At 33.1% G+C, this 23,109-nt stretch overlaps 1 protein-coding gene across 2 annotated transcripts in view; it reads right to left on the minus strand.

The window, feature by feature from the left end:
• Window positions 1-7,068: 7,068 nt before the first annotated feature.
• The window catches only part of LOC127640161 (ATP-binding cassette sub-family C member 8-like), a 75,195-nt gene continuing 59,154 nt past the window's right edge, over window positions 7,069-23,109 (minus strand). Inside the window, exons 24-39 of one of the 2 annotated variants that reach the window (XM_052122583.1) lie at window positions 21,270-21,366; window positions 19,179-19,426; window positions 15,642-15,808; window positions 15,467-15,536; window positions 15,143-15,300; window positions 14,861-14,953; window positions 14,592-14,694; window positions 13,088-13,201; window positions 12,671-12,791; window positions 12,363-12,493; window positions 12,122-12,200; window positions 11,906-12,014; window positions 11,370-11,473; window positions 7,724-7,857; window positions 7,398-7,460; window positions 7,069-7,213 (exon numbers count right to left, since the gene is read on the minus strand). In XM_052122583.1, the coding sequence (XP_051978543.1) occupies window positions 7,076-7,213; window positions 7,398-7,460; window positions 7,724-7,857; window positions 11,370-11,473; window positions 11,906-12,014; window positions 12,122-12,200; window positions 12,363-12,493; window positions 12,671-12,791; window positions 13,088-13,201; window positions 14,592-14,694; window positions 14,861-14,953; window positions 15,143-15,300; window positions 15,467-15,536; window positions 15,642-15,808; window positions 19,179-19,426; window positions 21,270-21,366 (1,929 nt within the window). In that variant the 3' untranslated portion in view covers window positions 7,069-7,075. Of the gene's footprint in view, window positions 7,214-7,397; window positions 7,461-7,723; window positions 7,858-11,369; window positions 11,474-11,905; window positions 12,015-12,121; window positions 12,201-12,362; window positions 12,494-12,670; window positions 12,792-13,087; window positions 13,202-14,591; window positions 14,695-14,860; window positions 14,954-15,142; window positions 15,301-15,466; window positions 15,537-15,641; window positions 15,809-19,178; window positions 19,427-21,269; window positions 21,367-23,109 lie in introns of those variants that run through there. The other variant, XR_007970070.1, reaches the window with a different exon arrangement.

The following is a 23,109-nucleotide window of genomic DNA, read 5'->3' on the forward strand; positions in this document are numbered from 1 at the left end:
TTGCTCAGATGAGGTCTCGTGGGAAAATGCTACTTTTAGAAGGCTACTTCGGCTGCCGGTGTCTGTCAATTGCAACCGGATATTTTCTCGATCATCCTGAGCTGTGACTTTGGTCTGGTCAGAAAGACCGCTTGTACACAGGGCATGTGTGCTATATGTGCACTATCAATAAGCTGAGTTACAAACTTGCTGTATTAACAACAAAAACATATTTAACTAGGGCGCCAGTTCTAAACAGACATTACTATACTATACTATTCTATACATCTTACTACACTTTACTACACTACACTATGCTATACTATACAATATTATATTATACTATACTAAAAAATACACACTATACTATTCAATATTATATTATACTATACCAGAAAATACACTATACTATACAATATTATACTATACTAAAAAATACACTTTACTACACTATACAATATTATACTTTACTAAAAAATACACTTTACTACACTATACAATATTATATTATACTATACTATACTATACCAGATAATACACTTTACTACACTATACAATATTATATTATACTATACTATACCAGATAATACTCTTTACTATGCTATACTATATAATATTATAATATACTATACTAGACAATACTCTTTACTACTCTATACTATGCAATATTATACTATACTAAACAATACACTTTACTATACTTTGATATACTATAAAATATTATATTATACTAGACAATACACTGTACTACTCTATACTATGCTATACAATATTATATTATACTATACTAAACAATACACTTTACTATAATACACTATGCAATATTATATAATACTATACTAAACAATACACTTTACTATACTTTGATATACTATAAAATATTATATTATACTAGACAATACACTGTACTACACTGTACTATGCTATACAATATTATATTATACTATACTAAACAATACACGTTACTACACAATACTATGCTATTTTACACAATATTATACTATACAATACACTTTACTACACTTTACTATACAATATCATATTATACTATACTAAACAATACACTTTACTCTGCTATACTATAAAATATTATATTATACTTGACAATACACTGTACTACACTATACTATGCTATACTATACTAAACAATACACTTTACTACACTATATTATGCTATACTATATAATATTATATTATACTATACAATACACTTTACTACAATATACTATACAATATTATATTATACAATACTAGACAATACACTTTACTACAATATACTATACAATATTATATTATACAATACTAGACAATACACTTTACTACACTATACTATGCTAAACTATACAATAGTATAATATACTATACTAGACAATACACTTTACTACACTATACTATACAATATTATATTATACTATACAATACACTTTACTACACTAGACAATACACTACTACACTATACTAAACTATACAATACTATGTAATACTATACTAAACAATACACTTTACTACACTATACTATACAATATTATATTATACTAGACAATACACTTTACCACACTAGACAATACACTACTACACTATACTAAACTATACAATACTATTTAATACTATACTAGACAATACACTTTACTACACTATACTATACAATATTATATTATACTAAACAATACACTTTACTACACTATACTATGCTATACAATATTATATTATACTAGACAATACACTTTACTACACTATACTACGCTATACTATACAATATTATATTATACTAGACAGTACACTACTACACTATACTATGCTATACTATACAATATTATATTATACTAGACAATACACTACTACACTATACTATGCTATACTATACAATATTATATTATACTAAACAATACACTTTACTACACTATACTATGCTATACTATACAATATTATATTATACTAGACAATACACTACTACACTATACTAAACTATACAATACTATTTAATACTATACTAAACAATACACTTTACTACACTATACTATGCTATACAATATTATATTATACTAGACAATACACTTTACTACACTATACTATGCTATGCTATACAATATTATATTATATTAGACAATACACTTTATTACACTATACTATGCTATACTATACAATATTATATTATACTAGACAATACACTTTACTACACTATACTATGCTATACAATATTATATTATACTATACTAAACAATATATATATACTATACTATGCTATACTATACAATAGTATATTATACTATAATAGAAAATACACTTTACTACACTATACTATACACTTTACTATACTATGCTATACTATACTAAACAATACACTTTACTACACTATACTATGCAATACTATACAATAGTATATTATACTATAATAGAAAATACACTTTACTACACTATACTATACACTTTACTATACTATGCTATACTATACTAAACAATACACTTTACTACACTATACTATGCTAAATATACAATATTATATTATACTATACTAGGCTATACACTTTACTATACTATGCTAAACAATACACTTTACTATACTCTGCTATACTATACAATATTTTATTATACTAGACAATACACTTTACCACACTACTATGCTATACTATACAATATTATATTATACTAGACAATAAACTTTACTACACTATAATATACAATATTATACAATACTAGACAATACACTTTACTACACTATACTATGCTAAACTATACAATAGTATAATATACTATACTAGACAATACACTTTACTACACTATACTATACAATATTATATTATACTATACAATACACTTTACTACACTAGACAATACACTACTACACTATACTAAACTACAATACTATTTAATACTATACTAAACAATACACTTTACTACACTGTACTATACAATATTATATTATACTAGACAATACACTTTACTACACTATACTATGCTATACAATATTATATTATACTAGACAATACACTACTACACTATACTAAACTATAAAATACTATTTAATACTATACTAGACAATACACTTTACTACACTATACTATACAATATTATATTACACTAAACAATACACTTTACTATACTATACTATGCTATACAATATTATATTATACTAGATAATACACTTTACTACACTATGCTATACTATACAATATTATATTATACTAGACAATACACTACTACACTATACTATGCTATACTATACAATATTATATTATACTAGACAATACACTACTACACTATACTATGCTATACTATACAATATTATATTATACTAAACAATACACTTTACTACACTATACTATGCTATACTATACAATATTATATTATACTAGACAATACACTACTACACTATACTAAACTATACAATACTATTTAATACTATACTAAACAATACACTTTACTACACTATATTATGCTATACAATATTATATTATACTAGACAATACACTTTACTACACTATACTATGCTATACTATACAATATTATATTATACTAGACAATACACTTTACTACACTATACTATGCTATGCTATACAATATTATATTATACTAGACAATACACTTTACTACACTATACTATGCTATACTATACAATATTATATAATACTAGACAATACACTTTACTACACTATACTATGCTATACAATATTATATTATACTATACTAAACAATATATATATATACTATACTATGCTATACTATACAATAGTATATTATACTATAATAGAAAATACACTTTACTACACTATACTATACACTTTACTATACTATGCTATACTATATTAAACAATACACTTTACTACACTATACTATGCTAAATATACAATATTATATTATACTATACTAGGCAATACACTTTACTATACTATGCTAAACAATACACTTTACTACACTATACTATGCTAAATATACAATATTATATTATACTATACTAGGCTATACACTTTACTATACTATGCTAAACAATACACTTTACTATACTCTGCTATACTATACAATATTTTATTATACTAGACAATACAATTTACCACACTACTATGCTATACTATACAATATTATATTATACTAGACAATAAACTTTACTACACTATAATATACAATATTATACAATACTAGACAATACACTTTACTACACTATACTATACAATATTATATTATATTATACAATACACTTTACTACACTAGACAATACACTACTACACTATACTAAACTATACAATACTATTTAATACTATACTAAACAATACACTACTACACTATACTATACAATATTATATTATACTAGACAATACACTTTACTACACTAGACAATACACTACTACACTATAATAAACTATACAATACTATTTAATACTATACTAGACAATACACTTTACTGCACTATACTATACAATATTATATTATACTAAACAATACACTTTACTACACTATACTATGCTATACAATATTATATTATATTAGACAATACACTTTACTACACTATACTATGCTATACAATATTATATTATACTAGACAATACACTTTACTACACTATACTATGCTATACTATACAATATTATATTATACTAGACAATACACTTTACTACACTATACTATGCTATGCAATATTATATTATACTAGACAATACACTTTACTACACTATACTATGCTATACAATATTATATTATACTATACTAAACAATATATATATATATATACTATACTATGCTATACTATACAATAGTATATTATACTATAATAGAAAATACACTTTACTACGCTATACTCTACACTTTACTATACTATGCTATACTATACTAAACAATACACTTTACTACACTATACTATGCTAAATATACAATATTATATTATACTATACTAGGAAACACACTTTACTATACTATGCTAAACAATACACTTTACTACACTATACTATGCTAAATATACAATATTATATTATACTATACTAGGCTATACACTTTACTATACTATGCTAAACAATACACTTTACTATACTCTGCTATACTATACAATATTTTATTATACTAGACAATACACTTTACCACACTACTATGCTATACTATACAATATTATATTATACTAGACAATAAACTTTACTACACTATAATATACAATATTATATCATACTAGACAATACACTTTACTACACTACTATGTTATAGTATACAATATTATATTATACTAGACAATACACTTTACTATACTACTGTGCTGTACTATACAACATTATATTTTAATAGATAATAAACTTTACTACACTATAATATACAATATTATATTATACTTGACAATACACTTTACTACACTACTATGCTATACACAATATTATAGTATACTAGACTACTACACTATACTATGCTATACTATACAATATTATATTATGCTATACTAAACAGTGTCAGTATACACTGATCAGCCACAACATCAAAACCATCTGCCTAATATTGTGTAGGTCCCCCTCATTTCAGAATAGCATTCTGAGATGTTATTCTTCTCATCACAATTGTACAGAGTGATTATCTGAGTTACCGTAGACTTTGTCAGGGGACAAAATGTGATCACAGTGATTTGGACCGTGGCATGATTGTTAGTGCCAAACAGGCTGGTTTGAGTATTTCTGTAACTGCTGATTTTCTTGCAAAAAAAAAAAAACATACAGTGAGCAGCAGTTCTGTGGATGGAAACGCCTTGTTGATGAGAGAGGTCAACAGAGAATGGCCAGATTGGTTTGAACTGATTAAGTCTTCAGTAACTCAGATAATCACTCTGTACAATTATGATGAGAAGAATAACATCTCAGAATGCTATTCTGAAATGAGGGGGACCTACACAATATTAGGCAGATGGTTTTGATGTTGTGGCTGATCTACACTATATCCAACTATATAGTCAACAAAACTACTATTCTACACTATACCATGCTATATTAAATGTGTTGTACAATATTCTACCTTATCCAGCTATTTTACAATAGCATAGCCTACCATACTGTTCCAAGGTCAACAATATTACACTATTTCCTACTATATAGCCAACAATACTATTCTACTCTATACCCTGCTATATTATACTGTACTATACTAAATACAGCAAAACTGTACTATTCTTCACTACTATAGCCAACTTTACTGTTCTAAAGTCTACAATACTACACTATATCCTACTTTATAACTACCAAATGTACTTTTCTACTCTATACCTTCTATTTTATACTGTACTATACTATACTATATCCAACAAAACTATACTATTCTACTGTATGCTACACTGTACTGTTCTTAAGTTTAAAATACTAACCTGTATCTTACTATATAGCCTAAATCTGCTATTCTACAGTATAGTACAGTAACTGATTATATGTATTCTGGACAATGTAATAAAAAATCAAGTACTTGAGAGTAAATTACATTTTGTGTGCTTGCATGTTTTCTCAACTTTACATTGCATATCTAACCAATGCCTGACAAACACATTTGAATCATCCAGTGTGTTATATAACCACGTCAAATTTAAAATATAACTGGTCTGGGCAGCGTTTCCCAAAAGCATTGAAAGCCTAAGTAGATCGTAGAAACTGTTGGCACCAATGGTCTCTACTATCAACTTAAGCTTATAATCCTTTTGGGAGATGCAGCCCAGATCTGTTACTTCCCATGTATGGCGTTTGTAAAGTCAAAATTGCTGGAGTATGACCACATTTGTTAAACAAGCCCCAGATAAGCTGTCCGTAATTCTAGAAACTCTCCAATAAGAAATATATGTATATGTATAATGCATAACTGGTATACAAACGTTAGAAATGTTGCTTTAGATTCAGTATAATGTCATACTGCAGGACATTACTGTCAGAGCTAAAAATGTAATGTCATACTAATAACTTATACAATTCACATAATAACTGTTCTGTATATAACTTAAAACATAAAAAAAAAAGAGAATACAGATCATTTATATATATTTTTATTTATAAATGATTAACATTTTATTTACAAATGTGATCATGATAGTAATAATAAATAATTAATTATTTATTCATGGTACAATTGCACTTTCAATAGAGGATCCCCCAAGACTCATTTGTCTGCTCGCACAAATGCTGCAAATACACTGTCCTCTTGATTCAGGAGAATTTCTGGCTTATCAAACTCCAGAATGACACCTCTCTTCATGACAATCACCAGGTCTGCATTAAGGATGGTGTGCACACGATGCTGCAGAAAAACATATATGACACATTATATAATTTGAGACTCTGTTTGAGCTGGCTACAATTGCTCAATAATCATTTAAAGGATTGAATCATTTGTATGCAGTTGTGAATTACATTAATTGTACAAGTTAGTACATAGACAAGACTTTTATATTGAAATTGGACAGTAAATGAATAGTACTTACAGCTATGGTGACCACAGTCCTATCAGCAAAAGCAGTCATCACAACTTTTTGTAGAATGCTCTCCTATGTAAAAAAAAAATACAAATAAATAATATACATCTACAGTGAGTGTGGTTTTAGACTTACGGACTCAATTGATTTTTATAATTGTATCAATATATTTATGCAGTATATGAAGGCAGAGGTGCAGTCATTGTGTCGGCCTTTCCACTGAGGAAGTGGATACTTGAGAACAGTGTGATGTGAATCGAGGTCTTGGCCCCAGGGGTTTCTTGTCTCGTTTATCTTAATCACACAAACACACACACACACACACACACACACACCGTAGCCATATCTATGGAAGCAGTGGCCTCATCCATAATCAGAATACTGCTCTTCCGCACAAATGCACGTGCCAGGCAGAACAGCTGACGTTGCCCCTGGCTGAAGTTCTCCCCACCTTCAGTTATTATGGCATCTGAAACACAGGAATAAAGAGTACAAATCAATATCTTTATTCACAGAATTCAGCAGAACCAATCTTTTATATTGTTTACTCAAGACACTCAAGTTTGTACAGCTGGTATAAAGTCCTGAGGGGTGCGCTTAAATTAATATTCTGTGTCCAATACAAGTTAAGCTCAATCGACAGCATTTTTTGCATTATGTTGATTAAAACAAAAATAAATTTTGACTCGTCCCTCCTTTTCTTTGAAAAGCAAAAATGTGCGTTACGTTGAGGCACTTACAATGGAAGTGAATGGGGCCAATCCGTAAATGTTAAAATACTCAAAAAAGTATCACCATAATATGTAAATATATGCACGTTAACAAGACTTTAGTGTGATAAAATTGCTTTCTAAAATGTTTTTGTTAGTTATAGCCAATTTTATAACTTTGTTGCCTTGACGACATAATGATAAAACCCTAAAATTACTGTAAAAAATTACGATTTAAACAACTTTACAGTACAAATAATACATTTGAACAGTTTTAACAGAATTAACATAAGTGCTTTTTGTTTTATTATTATTTCTCCTCAATTTGGAATGCCCAATTCCTAATGTGCTCTAAGTCCTTGTGGTGGAGTAGTGACTCATGTCAATCCGGATGGTGGAGGACAAATCTCAGTTGCCTCCGCGTCTGAGACCATCAATCCGCGCATCTTATCACGTGGCTTGTTGAGTGCGTTACCGTGGAGACATAGCGCGTGTGGAGGCTTCATGCTATTCTCTGCGGCATCCACACACAACTCACCACATGCCCCACCGAGAGCAAACCACATTATAGCGTCCACGAGGAGGTTTCCCCAGAGGTGGGGGACTCGGGTTACATGACTTGTTGCTCTTTGCTGCTGAGCAACACAGGCCCCTGATGTAAGTGCTTTTATTAAATTATAAGCTTCACATTTCTGCTTTTAAACCCTCAAAAAATTGGCCCCATTCACTTCCATTGTAAGTACTTCACTGTAACCTCAATTTTAGCTTTTTTTTAAAGAGGAGGGACGATTCAAAATACATTTTTTGTGGTAATCAAAATTATGCCACAAATGCTGTTGATTGAGCTTTAAGGGATAGTTCATACAAAAATGAAAGTTCTCTCATCATTTACTCACCCTCATACCATCCCAGATATGTATGACTTTCTTTCTTCAGCAGAACACAAACAAAGAATATTTCAGCTCTGTAGGTCAATACAATGCAAGTGAATGGTGATCAGACGTTTGTAGCTCCAAAAGTCATGTAAAGGAAAAATACAAGTAATCTAAAAGACTCCAGTGTTTAAATCCATGTCTTCAGAAGTGATATAATAGGTGTCGGTGAGAAACAGATCAATATTTAAGTCTGATCACCAATCACTTGCATTGTGAGGACCTACAGAAATATTCTTCTAAAATCTTTGTGTTCTGCTAAAGACATCTGGGATGGCATGAGGGTGAGTAAATGATGAGAGAATTAAATTTTTGGGTGAACTATTCCTTTAACTAATATTGAACCCAGAATATTCCTTAAAGCCATCTGACCGCACATTTTATTTCATGTGCACCCTCTTAAAAATTTAGTCAATTTCTGTCAGTCATTTAAAATTAGATATAAATTCTGCATGATACTGCTTCCAACGCAATTCATAAAATTAGAAAGTCTCATTTCAATTGTCAGAGAGAGAATGTAAAATAGTCATGAAAAACTAAATTTACTATTTTTGGCACAACAGACCTTGACTACCATTACAAGTGGATCATGGAGAAAAATAAGATAACCTCTTAAACTCTGCGGATGAGGTGCTATAAGGCAGGCCATTTTAACACAGAAGTTCCCAGTTGCATAAGTTAGGCATATTTGGTATCATTTGAAAGCTTAGAATCTGAACTTTCCAGAGAACCGCATCACTTTTTCATTTTGTTACATAAAATAACAAAATAAGGCCTGAAATATTTGTGTCGCAAATTGACCCCACCAAGAAGTTACATTTTAGAACATTTTAAATGAATATAAATGTCTTATAATAGCACTTAAATATACAGGTCATATATCAAATGAAAGTGCTCATTCCCAGGAAGGTGACTGTGCAGTATATTTTACTGCCATAATACCACAGATATAATTATTTTCAAAAATATCACAAAGTAATATCTTATTTTCGGTAAGGCATAAAATGCAAACGTCTCTTTTCTGTGCTGACCACTGATCTGTACGCTCTAAATAGCCTCAAACTTTACATCAAATCTTATGTTTGGTTGTTAGCTTTAAAATAAATTAAAGAAATTACTTGTTTGATAGCTTGCTTGGATGAATAATCCAATGTTGTGGACTTCAACAAAATATGAAGTCCGGTAGAAAAAGCATGAGAACAAATCATCAGCCAAACAGTTCCCATCTATAGAAGATGAAATGTTACACATCATTGTAAAGCTGGGATTAATCTTATTTGAAGACTCACCTTTTTTCACTTGATTTTAACTGTGCTTAATGTGGGTTGCTTATTTTGATATGTGTCATTGTATTTTCTACATTCTGTATTTATATGATAATATATATGATATATACCCAATATATCTGTTTATGCTATAATGTGAAGCACTTTAGTCATCATGCATGTTTTAAATGTGCTATAGGAATAAAATATATCAGATCTGTATAATGTGATGGAATGTAAAAGAGGAAAATATATATTTGTTTCTAGTACATGCTGCCATCCTTTTGGACATAGAACTGAAATGGCATACTGCTAAACTTTAGATATAAAAAATATATATATGATATTTTTTTCCAAAAAAATAAATAATAAATCAATAAGGAAAAATATACAATGGTATGTATTAATTAATCCCGCTGCCCACATATGTGGACATCAATTTTTAGGAAAACAATTCCTCTAGAATTCGATTTTTTGCTTGTTTATTAGGTGCTACTAGTTACAAATCAAAAAGGGAAATGGAAAATGCATACAGCAGCCACACGGGGGTTTCAGGAGGTTAATGAAAAAAATGTACCAAAAAAAAGCATGTTTATACAATCCCATCAACTGCATCACCACATATAAAAAGCTAACCTCACTTTTATCAATTATTTCCTATCTACAGCCCTTGTATTATTTTATTATTATTTAAGTATACCATGCAATGTCTTTTGACTCTAGCTCTTTAATAGATGTTACTGTTTACATTTTTTTTTTAAAAACGGCGGCAATTCAGGGTTCATTTGACAGCCCAGAAAGGATCTGCATGCAATGGCCGCTGCTGTTTGTGGAGTTAAAACCCCAATTTTCAAACAATTATTGGAATTTGGCTCTTGTAGATTTCCATCAGGACCAGTGCCCATACCCACCACTGAAAACTGCTGCTCATAAAAACCTGGAAGTGAAGTTGCCTGCTGTTTCTGATCTAAATATTTTATGATTTAATGCAGTAAAATATGGCAAGAAGAATCCTCATAAACAAAGTAGTTTGAAAGTATCTAGCATGTTCTTTCACATCTGTTGTTTCCTTACCAAGTCCTCCAGGTAGGGATTTTACCACAGGTTTGAGCTGTGCGATTTCTAATGCTTCCCACAGCATGCTGTCAGTAGCCTTCATCTCTGGATCTAGATTGAAACTGAACAGAAAGACAATTAAATAGTATAAAACGTATTATATTTTCAGGGTGCCTCAAATATCCTGCAGTTCTAGACTGCCATATTGATGTGCTACTGTATGTAGCTTTTAGAACTGAGAGTCGAGCACTGCAACCAGGCAAAAAATGACTCACTTCATCACTCCACAGTTGCTATGGTAGGTTCAGAGAGAAAACTGCAGCAATTAATAATATACAACTGCACATTCATGGTTGTCTTCAATTCATAATTTAAATCTTGAGCAGTTCAGTGGGTGATCTTCCCCGCATGAGCTTCAGTACAACATTAACTTTTTACTGTTATGCATAAGCAATAAAAAGTACCACACTATCCTAATATATCTCAGATGTTGGGATAAAATAAAATGATTGATACATTCAGTGTTCAGTTTAACTCCCATTAAAGATATTTACCGAATGGTTCCGCTGAATAAGAAGGGATCTTGTTGAATAATAGAGAAGCGTGATCTCAGCGTTTGAAGTGGCAGCTTTGCTATATCGATGTCATCAATGATTATCCGCCCTATTAAAATATACAGACTAAAAATGTAATATTATACAAATTCTGATGGATTTATTAATATGATACAATTATTAGATTGAGATGAATTAAAATGTAATGAGTGTCACCTTCAAATGTGTCCACCATTCGGAAAAAGGCTAATGAGAAAGACGACTTGCCGCTTCCTGTTCTACCACAGATCCCAACCTATAACAGATCAACACAATGTACATGATTAAAATTCCTAAATAATTGTGAACGCACCATTAATATACAATCAAACAGAAATTATACTTGTCCTATAAAGTGTTTTTTTTTTAAAATACTTTTGGGAAGTTTTATTCCATTACAAAGGATCAGTGATAGTACCTTTTGTCCTGGTCTTATTTGGGCGTTGACGTGTTTCAGGACCGGCTTTAGCGTGCTGTCGTACCTCACACTCAGATTCTGAATCTGGATCTCACCCCGCTGGGGCCAACCTTCTGGAACCTGATTTGCAGCTGACAGAGAGGCATATAACCAAAAATATATAAAAGAGATCTGTAAAATGGATTGATGGATGCTAAGAGACATCTAAGCTGAGCTCTACGGACAAATGCTGAGTGTACAAGTAGACTGAAAAAGAGACTCAAAATGAAGGACGAATTGACTGTAGTATCCTGTGTAGTGATACTCACAGAGAAGTCCTTCATAGTTTTCAGGCTCAGTCTTTAACAGAGCTTTTATTCTTTTCACAGCTCCCAGCTGCACCTCCATATCAGCCAGATTACGTACCATCCAATTTAGGTAGTTTGACACCTGCGTTGAATGAAAATGTGAACAAACACAGGGCATATTCTGTTTAATGTTAAAGATTATAAAAAGAAAGCTGGTTTTATAATTTATGCCCCAATCTGGTGTTTTTAATTCATTTGTAAATTAAATAAATGTCACATTTCTCCAAAAGTTGCTTGTTGAATACTCCAAATGTGTATCTTGAAATCAATGAGCTCTCTATATTCTTTATTCTATAGTCTGTATTAAAATTAAAAAGTGTTTCTGCTGCAGACCTGCCATAAGTGTGGAGAAAGTTGAATGTATTTGTGTGCTCTTACCATGAGGGCATAAGTGAGTCCCAGCCCCACCAGCCCAGTGGACAGATGATTGAACAGCGAGTTGGTGATGGAGGCCACAGCTGCTATCAGGACTATACAGGCCCCAATGTACTCCTGTAAATTGAGATAATATAACATTTACCTTTGTGTTCAACTGGACTTCCTGTTATTTGTCATCTGTCTAACGTAGCATTTGATCAGATGGAACAACCACAGACCTTTGAAAGTGCACCAAGTAATTATTTATTTATGCTTCTGTAATCATCAATCAGCACTGGTATTGTATTACATAAAAGCAAAAGCTGAGACAAAAAAAGTACATACATTTAAACGTATTTGTCAGAAGAACAATTAGTTTTTTTAAAGGTGCTGTAAGCAATTTTAGCCTTTCTAGAATTTCCACAAGTTGAGCTGTTGACTTAGCCACGCCCCTTCTTCCAAAAATCATGCACACCAAAGATACCAAATGAGCTTTATTGAGACCGACACCTAGCAACTGCAGCAAAATAGCGCCCTCAACTGACAATTGTTATGAGCAACATGCCATAAAAATGTCAGTAAGCCTCAATAATTCACTGCAACTACAATACTATGAGAACGTGCAAAATGATTGACAGGCAGAAAGTGTAAGAGACCGTGGCCTGTGGACACATTTTTGTTTGCTGTTTACATAGTTTAGAGTGGTCACAGAGAACGGTGAGATTTCTCAGGACACTTACTTCATTAATATCATGCAGGGAGAAAGAAAATGTTTTGCATAACTTTCCATGAAAAAAATCACTTAGAGCACCTTTAAGAGGCAGGACTCGAAACCAGGTCTACAATGAGCTTGACACCTCAAACTGTTGGAGTAAAGGCACTGATCACCACTAAGACAGAGAAATAGATACTATTAATGTATTACTTGTAAATATGTATTAAATACATATTTTTCTCTTACCCTTAATACATTTCAAAGAACATAAAATTAAAAGACTAAAGTTGAGGCATTAAACTTTATATAGTGCTAGCTGATGTGATATGTTAAGACAATCGTCTTGCATGGTATAATCTTATAGGTCCATTGACGTTTAATCGGGTAGCCAATCAACTTGCATATTTCCCTTTGTGTAAAATGTAAATTGTAACATTTAAATAAAACCCTCCTCCATCCCAGCACCACAGGTCTATACCAGAAACATGGGGATTGTTTGTATGTCTAATTGTGCAGCAGCATGTCAATTATGCTTGATGCCACTCGTCTTGTGCAGCAGCAGGAGCTTGTTCACATGCATATCTCAGCATGTCTGTGAATATTCTAGCAGTTGCAAGTCAAATCAGACTTCACTTTGGCTTGCGAGCAAGTTTTACTCTTCACAAGCGCAGTATCTATCTCATGATATACTGTATTTTAGAGCAGAGAAAAACTAAAACAATGTATATTCACTATAGAAATTTCCTTAGAGTTTATTTATTTACTTGTCATACTGTTAATAAGCCTATAAATAACCTGCGATTAACTCACCATTCGAACCTCCAGCCAGCGGTTAGCCGCTGTTAGAAATAGAGAGGCCATATTATTGGCATCAGTGAACTCTAGAAGCCTCTTTCTGAATCTAGCCTCATACCTAAGAAAGCAGAATACCATTGGAATCAATTAATACATTTATTGCCTTTTTCAGATGTTCTTATTCAGCTTAAGCTTTACAAATGAGATAACATTTGCAAAACCAATCTGATGTCAACAAAGGTGTTGTAAGTAGGGTTTGTCATGCACCGAATAGTTGTGCCCACCTGAAAGCTCTGATGGTTGTGAGGCCCTCAACTGTCTCAGAGAAGTGTGAGAGCAGAGGAAGCTGTGTGCTGTCGTCTAGCTGCTGCAGATCTCTGGAAACAAACAATCACACACAGGTCACTTTTCCCAAACATCTCAGTTCTTCTTTAAGTCAACATAAAACAGCCTTTCCAACCCATTTTACTTATGTTATATCCATTGAGCAATAATTGGATAATGAAAAGTGGTTTCATGATATATGGTATATGTCATGTAGTAGGAGGTGTTTTCTGATTGATTACTTAGATGCAACTCTGAAGTACTTCTGGATGAAGTAACAGGCAATGGCTAATGGTGCCAGTACGATGAGGAAAACTGGTGTGACGTATGAGATCACACCTAGAGCCGATGCACACAGTAGTGTAGAGCGACTCAAACACTCAAGAGTTGCAGGAATGTGCTAAAACAGAGAGAGAGAGAGAGAGAGAGAGATATTCAAACAGTGCTTACTCAAAAGGCTTCCGATTACTAAAACTTTATGCTAAATGCTGTTTCTAAGAGTCACCAAGAAAGATATCTTGCTTCACACAGAACCAATGCTTGATTGTGGGATTGTAACCTCATACCTGATCTATTGTGTTGGTATCAGAGGAGAAGCGATTTATTATGCTTCCCAATGGAGTTGTTTCAAAGAGCCTGGAATGAATGAGTTTGAATTTATTTGAATGTATTTTTCTATTGTAAAAGTAAAAACACTTTACTACTTAAAGGGACAGATCGCACAAAATGAAAGGACTGTACCTCATTGGGGCCAGTATGATATTATTGAGCAGACTGTGGTGCAGCTCTTTGGCTACCCGCAGGCCTGTCCACTCCACAGCCACTGATGTGGCCAGACACAGGACGATCCCAAGACAGCACAGAATGCTGAACACCAGCAGGTATGATGAGTGACTGAAACCCACTTCCTGCGAGGGAGAGCAATGATTACACATAATTTCACAGAGAAAACACAAGAAATTACAGTAAAATCCTTTTATGTAGGGTTAATATAACTTAATAGCATCTGTGGAATGATGTTCCTTACCACAGGAAATAACTTTAACTGTCCCACAATGTGTAAACAAATGGAAAATGTGTTGTAGTATTACACTAATAATGCAAGCCTGGTAGGCAAGCAAGCTTTTATTTTAGCCAAGGGACTTAACAGTGAACAGTGAATTTACTCTAAACATATGATCTGTTCCTTTGTACACAAATAAATGTGTTAAAATTTGTCTGTGGTCATCAACAGCATTTCACAGAAGCAGTAAATAGTAGTAATAGCGATATGTGGTTTTTAAATGGCTAATGCTGATAGCAATATCTAAAGGGCAGGAACCAACCAAGACTCAGAATGAAGTTTATAACTGCAGCTTCCAGTCGGCCTTTATCCCTCTCTGAGGCTTGATTAGCCTGATTAGGGGCTGGGTGTACGGAATCACAACCCGGCCCCGCCCTCCGCCCTGTCACACTCTCATTTAGGACACTCTTGGTTATGTTTAGGTTAAAGTTTGAGATTAGGGAGGTACGTTTTACTCATCAAAACTTCCACCTAATGTTCACCTTAAAAAACCTTGTCTGATTACAACAGCATTTCACTCGATGGACAGTTGTACAAACAGAGAGTCCCACCAATGGTCGAGTCAATGTTTTTGTGTCTGGATGGGATGTTTAAACAACAATTTGTTTGAAAGAGCCACAGTGTAAAATTTTTAGGTGAAACTAACCAACAAATGGCTTACCTATTGTTTTTAGAATTTTAACATACAGCTAACTACAAGTAAATTAAAACCAAGAATATAACTTTTACTTCATTAACTTGTAAAATGAAATCCAGAAAGACCATAAATAATTCCTAATATCTGCTCTAACACTGCAAGAAGGCAAATGTTCATTTTAAATTACACATCAAGACTGAATATTTTTCTATTTGATGGACATAGTGCTTTCAATTCTAACCCTGCAATTTTAATCATTCACATTAAAGAAATAACAAACTGAAAGAAAATCAATCCACAGAGATTAAAAGCCAATTTATTACTGCAGCACTCCAGCAGAGAATATCAATAATGACGGCCAGTCTCCAAAATTCGTGGGAAATCAAAATCAGTGCATAAATCTACTTGATATTCCATGTGGCGTCACAAAGTGCTGTTTAAAATGCATTCAGTAATTTCACGAGTAGTGATGGTGAATTCATTATTGAGTAAAATGAATGAGAAAAATGTCCTGCAGTTTCTCTTGTGTTCATGAGACATACTGTATAAAGTGGTGGTGTTCACTAGGGCATGCATTAATATTATAACTCTTGCTCATATGGCTTGTTGACAAAAGGTGTGCCATTACATTTCTAAGCAATTGGATTCGCCTGGCAGATGATGTAGAAAAAAAACAAAAACAAACCATAGACTTACATTGAAGGAGGCACCAGAGTCATATCTAGAGATCAGAATATCATAAAGATTTTTGACATAGACCATTGAGCAACCAGCTAGCAACCACCCAGAACACATTCGCATAGAAACTTGTTACCAAAGTGTTTTTTTTTCACAGGCTACTCAACCTAGTTATGACTTATCACATAGAACAGCTATGTGTATAGACTCCTATGGGAAATGAGTGCTGGAATATTTGAGAAAGCCCTTTGAGATGGGCCTGTATGTGCAAGTGTGAGTGTGATAGAGATATGGCTTTTTCTAAGTGGCATGATAGGTCTTTTTGACCATCTATTTAAGTCAAGGGTAGATAAGATAAACTTTAAAGTGAATATTTCCCCATCCTCAAGACCCTGAACAACAAGAGTGTAGTCTCACAGTGTTATCTAACCTGTCGCAGCACATGTTACAGTAGCTCAAGGCTAAGTCAACCACAGCATGCTCTGTTATGGCTTTTTGCAGTGACAGGGGTGTCTATAAATAAAGTCAAGTGTTTGTGTCTGGCTTTCAACATCTTCACTTGTTCTGTACTGACAACAGTAAAATTTTGCAATGGAAATGTGACTAATGGAAATGTATAACAGTAATGTCAATACCCAATTCTTTTTTCATGGAGGATAAAAATAAATAAAGGATTAATAGTCAGCATATGCAGCCAAAGAACACATATTTAAATTGATGTCATATATGAAACATCCTCATGCTGAATAATTAATATATAGGTTATATATATGTTTATACCTTATTATTGTCATGGTCTCGGTGAGTCTGCCGGTTTGTTCCATTTATATTTATGTTCTTTTCAGGTGTTTCAGGTGCCGCTGGCTCGCGGAATCAGTGTTTCCATGGGAACCCTGACCGTATATATGGGAACGCTGATCATGCCAACTTTCAGCGGATGAGCGGCACCTGATCGTGATTTGTTTTCTGCCTTTATTTACACCACTCTGTTTCGTGTTCATTGCTAGATTGCTTTTGTTTGATTAGTTACTCACCACTCTCTCTCTGCCCTAGTCGGCCCTGTTGCGTGTTTTCTATATTGGTTGCCAGTCTTTGCCGTAGTGCCTAGATTGTGGTTACCATCGCATCGCTCGCCTTGACGCTTCACCTGAGTATTCCTCATAGGTTACCTCTCTACACTTACCTCTCTTCACACTACCACGACACACACAAACGACACACACAAACCTATGAACACACTATCCTCCAGAGGATTCCTCACAGATCTGCGCTCCACATTACCACAACGCACACAAGCCTACGAACACACACTCCATCTCCCTGCTGAAGTCGGTGCCGGGTTCCCCTCATGCTTCGCTGCATTTTATATTCAATAAATTCTGTTACTTTGCCTCCGCAATTGGATGTCTGGACTCATCCTTCTTACAACTATACCTTTCAGACTTGAATATGTAAACATTTGTAAGAATTAAAAATAAAAAATATATATATATATATATATATATATATATATATATATATATATATATATATATATATATATATATATATATTTGAAATGCTATTTATTAGTAAGCAAGCATCACTATTACTAATGCTCATACTTACAATTTGGAGAAGAGAGGTGTCTTGTTAATTTTATAGGTGACCAGACTTACAATATTTGCCTGGCAGATGATAAAATGGACTAAACCCCCCATAGACTTGCATTGAAGGAAGTATCTGAGCCATATCTAGGGTCTAGAATATATTAAAGAATTGGGGATACAATATTTACTCCGGCCAGTAAGATGGAACCTTTTAGCAACCACAGCAACATTGTGGTGGTGAATTTTACACAAGCAAGCACAACTCATATTTACATTTACAGTATTATTATTGTATTATTGTCTTCCCTTACCTGCACTAGGGTGCAGTTGTGCGCGGCTGCCTCAATCTTGGCCTTGATTACTTTGGACGTCCAGTGTGCGAGCCAGTAGTCAATGGCCACCATGAGGGAATGTTTGAGGAGCTGGGACAGCAGGAGCAGGAGGAGCAGCAGGACGCCTGCAGAGCTCAGGTATGTCCCACAGGATCTCCAAGGGATGGTGGCTCTGTGCCTCATCACTTGAGACAGATTATCTTCATCATCACTCTCCACTGACTCCTCTAGAGATCAAAGGAGGAAAAATGCAGAAGGACAGACAACAAATAGGTTTAATTGTTATCAAAACCTCTTCTACTGCTATACACTGGTATGGTAATATGATATGCATTTGAATAACCTCTGTGTAAATGTAACAATTTGCAGATGATGGATAATGCAAGTTCTTGTGCTGCTGTTTAGACATTGATGTAGGATATTTTCTCACAAAAGGACTGACAAGTTTATCCAAGTTGTATCCACTGTAAAGCACAATAAATTGCTTCTATGTATGAATTGTGCTATATAAATAAACTTGCTTGCTTGCTTGAATGTTTAATTATATATTTATGATTTATAATAATATATCCAGATTTTTTTCAGAGGTTGATATTTATAAAAACACAAACTTGTTTCCCTTTTGTTATATGAAGGTCTCATTTAAACTGACTTGGAAACTTTTACAAGGCATCATCATTTTTTTTGGTACTTTCAAAATGTTTTTTATGTGTAGATTTAAGTTTTAACATTGTTCTAGATCCAGACTTTCAATATTAAACTGAAAATACACATTATTACATGTTTAAAACTATGATCATCTTAATTCGTAAGATTATCATAAAGTAATTTGGCCCATGTTGGGAATGTCTTGACTTTAAAAACTAATGACATCTACAGTGATGCATATATATATATATATATATATATATATATATACATACATACATACATACACACACTGTTGGACAATGTTAGTTTAAATACATTTCATTAAAAAATTTTGTTAATTATATAGTTGCCGTAGTTATAAATACATAAATTATTTAGTTGACGCCTGCCTTAATGCATACCAGTGTGACTTTATTGTGTCCCTTTGTTTACCAAAAAAATTTTTAATATTAAATCTTGAAGGCCAGAATTCACAAAAAATGTAAGAGTATTTTCAACAAGGTGTTTGAAACACTAACAGACTGAAGTGCAGACTGATTTTCAGTCTACTTGCAGCATCTAAATTTAAAACATGTTGTCATGCACAAGTGTAGGTGGATTCCACAGAGAAGAGAGAAAGGAAAAAATAATCATGAAAAAGCTTTGAAGTCCACAAGCATGTAACACTACTGTCATGCCTGGAATTTCCTTGCTTTATCACAGACCAGAGCAGTGGTGATATGTGTGAATCACCTGTCTCAATTCACTGCAGTAGCAGTAACATTTACTAGCACAGCACATTAGACACCATTGACAGAAAACATGTGCTACTCAGCAAAACCCCAGTGCTGAGACAGAAACATCCCTACATATATTATTCAGCCCATCATGGTCATTCGGCAGATGGTAAATGCGATTGCAATCTCAGCAATATTTTGCAAACAAATTTAGTATATTGAATGTGCCACCAGGGGGAGAATCATGACAGTCATATGCAGGTATGTAAAACTCGGAGAAGGCATTTATTTAAAGCTCTGATTTATCCAAGAGTCTCACCTCCTCAATATGGGACAACGGGTGTCCCATATGGGACATCTTAATTTTGATTGATATACGGGATGTCCCAGCCAATACAGGACAGTTGGCAATCCTATATTTACATACGAACAAGTAAATCGATTTGGGAAGTCATCCAGATCTTCAATGAGGATTTATGAGGATTCCTACTAGGGGTTTGCTCAGTGAACAATGCAACAACCCATTGTCCTTTTAATGCAGATGGCTTACAGGAAAACATTTCTCTGCTACAGAGAAATGTTTTCCTGCAAGCCACCTGCAATAAAAGCATACACATTTAAAATAACAGAACTTAGGCAAATGAGACATTAAAACTTTGATAAAACACTTTTTTGTGTTTTTGTTTTTCTATACTCCTCTTACCCTCCTCTTCCTCCTCAGTTTTCAGGGCCTCTCTGGAATACATGGCTCGCCTCAAGTTTTTTCTTTCAAGAGCTGTCATATTATCATCTGCCATCTCCTGGAACACAATATAATAGAGAACGGAAAATGGGTCATTGACAAATATGGTTGGCTGAGATGGTAAAAATGATAAATCTTTTAAATATGAGGGAAAAATATCAACTGAGTATAAATGTAATCCTAGAATTCATGTTGGATTCAATGTATTGCAATTTTTACACCACTTAATTTAATTACACCAGCACTAATTTTATTAAAATCAATGTAAAGTGGTGCAACCATAAAATAAAAACTATTGCAATACTTTTGTTGCACCACATGAGTGTACACAACTAAATAAAATAATAATAAAAGTCTATTCCAAACTATGTACGACAATATTTCTTTTTCAAGAATTTCATCATTTTTGTGATTAACTCATTTTAAGTAAATAAATACAATTTATTTTTATTTTAATTTACAATTGCCGGACAGTTACACCATTTAATTTTGCATGTGTGGAAAATATTACAATGATTTTGAACACAAAAATTGTCAACATGTTCATCAGAGTAGTGTATATCATGTATATATTCATTGTCACTGTTAGTCAAGTAAGTCATTGTTTTGAGCGTCATGTCATTGACCCAAATTCTGTTTATGAGTAATCATAATATTTGATACGTCTTAGTTGATTGGGATTAATCTACCACAATAGCATCAAATTTCAAAAGTGAACATCTATGTAGATAATTCTCAATTTATTTCCTGAATATTCAGGAACACTGATCCACTATAAAACAGATAATTATAATTTTTTACAGAACTGTCATGTAGCATCCATGCAGGGGCGAAAATTTCATCAAAATGTTGGGGGGGACAATAAACATAACAATTCTCAAGAGCAATTTTTGAAGGGGACACCAAGGGGTTTTTTGTTGTTGCCCCGTTTGCATTTGTATGATTTTATTTCTTAAACAATTATTTTAAGAATATATCATTATATTATTTACAATACACATATTTTAATGATATTTTAGGGGGAGGACAACCCTAGTCCTGACCTCCCGACCCCCCGCGATTTCCGCCTATACATCCATGCAATTTTTTCATGACTACATTGAGATCAGTAATTTAACTGAACACTTGTGTGTTCAAGGCATTTGGAAACACAGAATGGGTATTGCTCTCTTAGCAGAATCTAGCATTGAATGTCAAGCTAAACAATATAAACAGGTCATCTCAGGTTATTGCCAGAACATCTCTTACAGCTTTCTGCACGTGTTGAAAGATCTGAGCATAAAATTCAGGATGTCAGGCTGCCAGATGCTTGTATAAAAGTGCCTTTGAGTTGAATTCTGGTCACATAAAGCCAGAGTAGAGACCTAATCGGAAAATCTGTTAGCCACTAGGTGGCATTTTAGAGACTTTCTTTTGGAGTTCTGCCACTGTTATTTCTTTCAGTCCAAATTTATGTGAGTTCTCTGAATAGTATGGCATTGCCATCCACTGTGTCTGGTTGTTTTGATTACCATAAAAAACAAAAGCTCCAGTGAAATTCTCAAAATAGTATTCAGTCTTTTTATCTCACCAAATCTGCTTTTATGTCTACAACTCACTTCCTGTCTGAGATTAGTTTCCGATACTGCCATTAGCCGCTTTTCCACCATCGGCCGTACAATTCTCATCACAAAACCATACCATTCTGCGGCGATCTGGGCCAGTTGGTACTTGTACTTTTTCCACTGTAGTGCTATGAAATCAGTAGAATGTACTTAACAGATCTGCCTGAGAGGTAAACATTGGTGCTAGTGCGGCGTGC

Source organism: Xyrauchen texanus, chromosome 49 (genome assembly GCF_025860055.1).
Source record: "Xyrauchen texanus isolate HMW12.3.18 chromosome 49, RBS_HiC_50CHRs, whole genome shotgun sequence".
NCBI lineage: Eukaryota > Metazoa > Chordata > Actinopteri > Cypriniformes > Catostomidae > Xyrauchen > Xyrauchen texanus.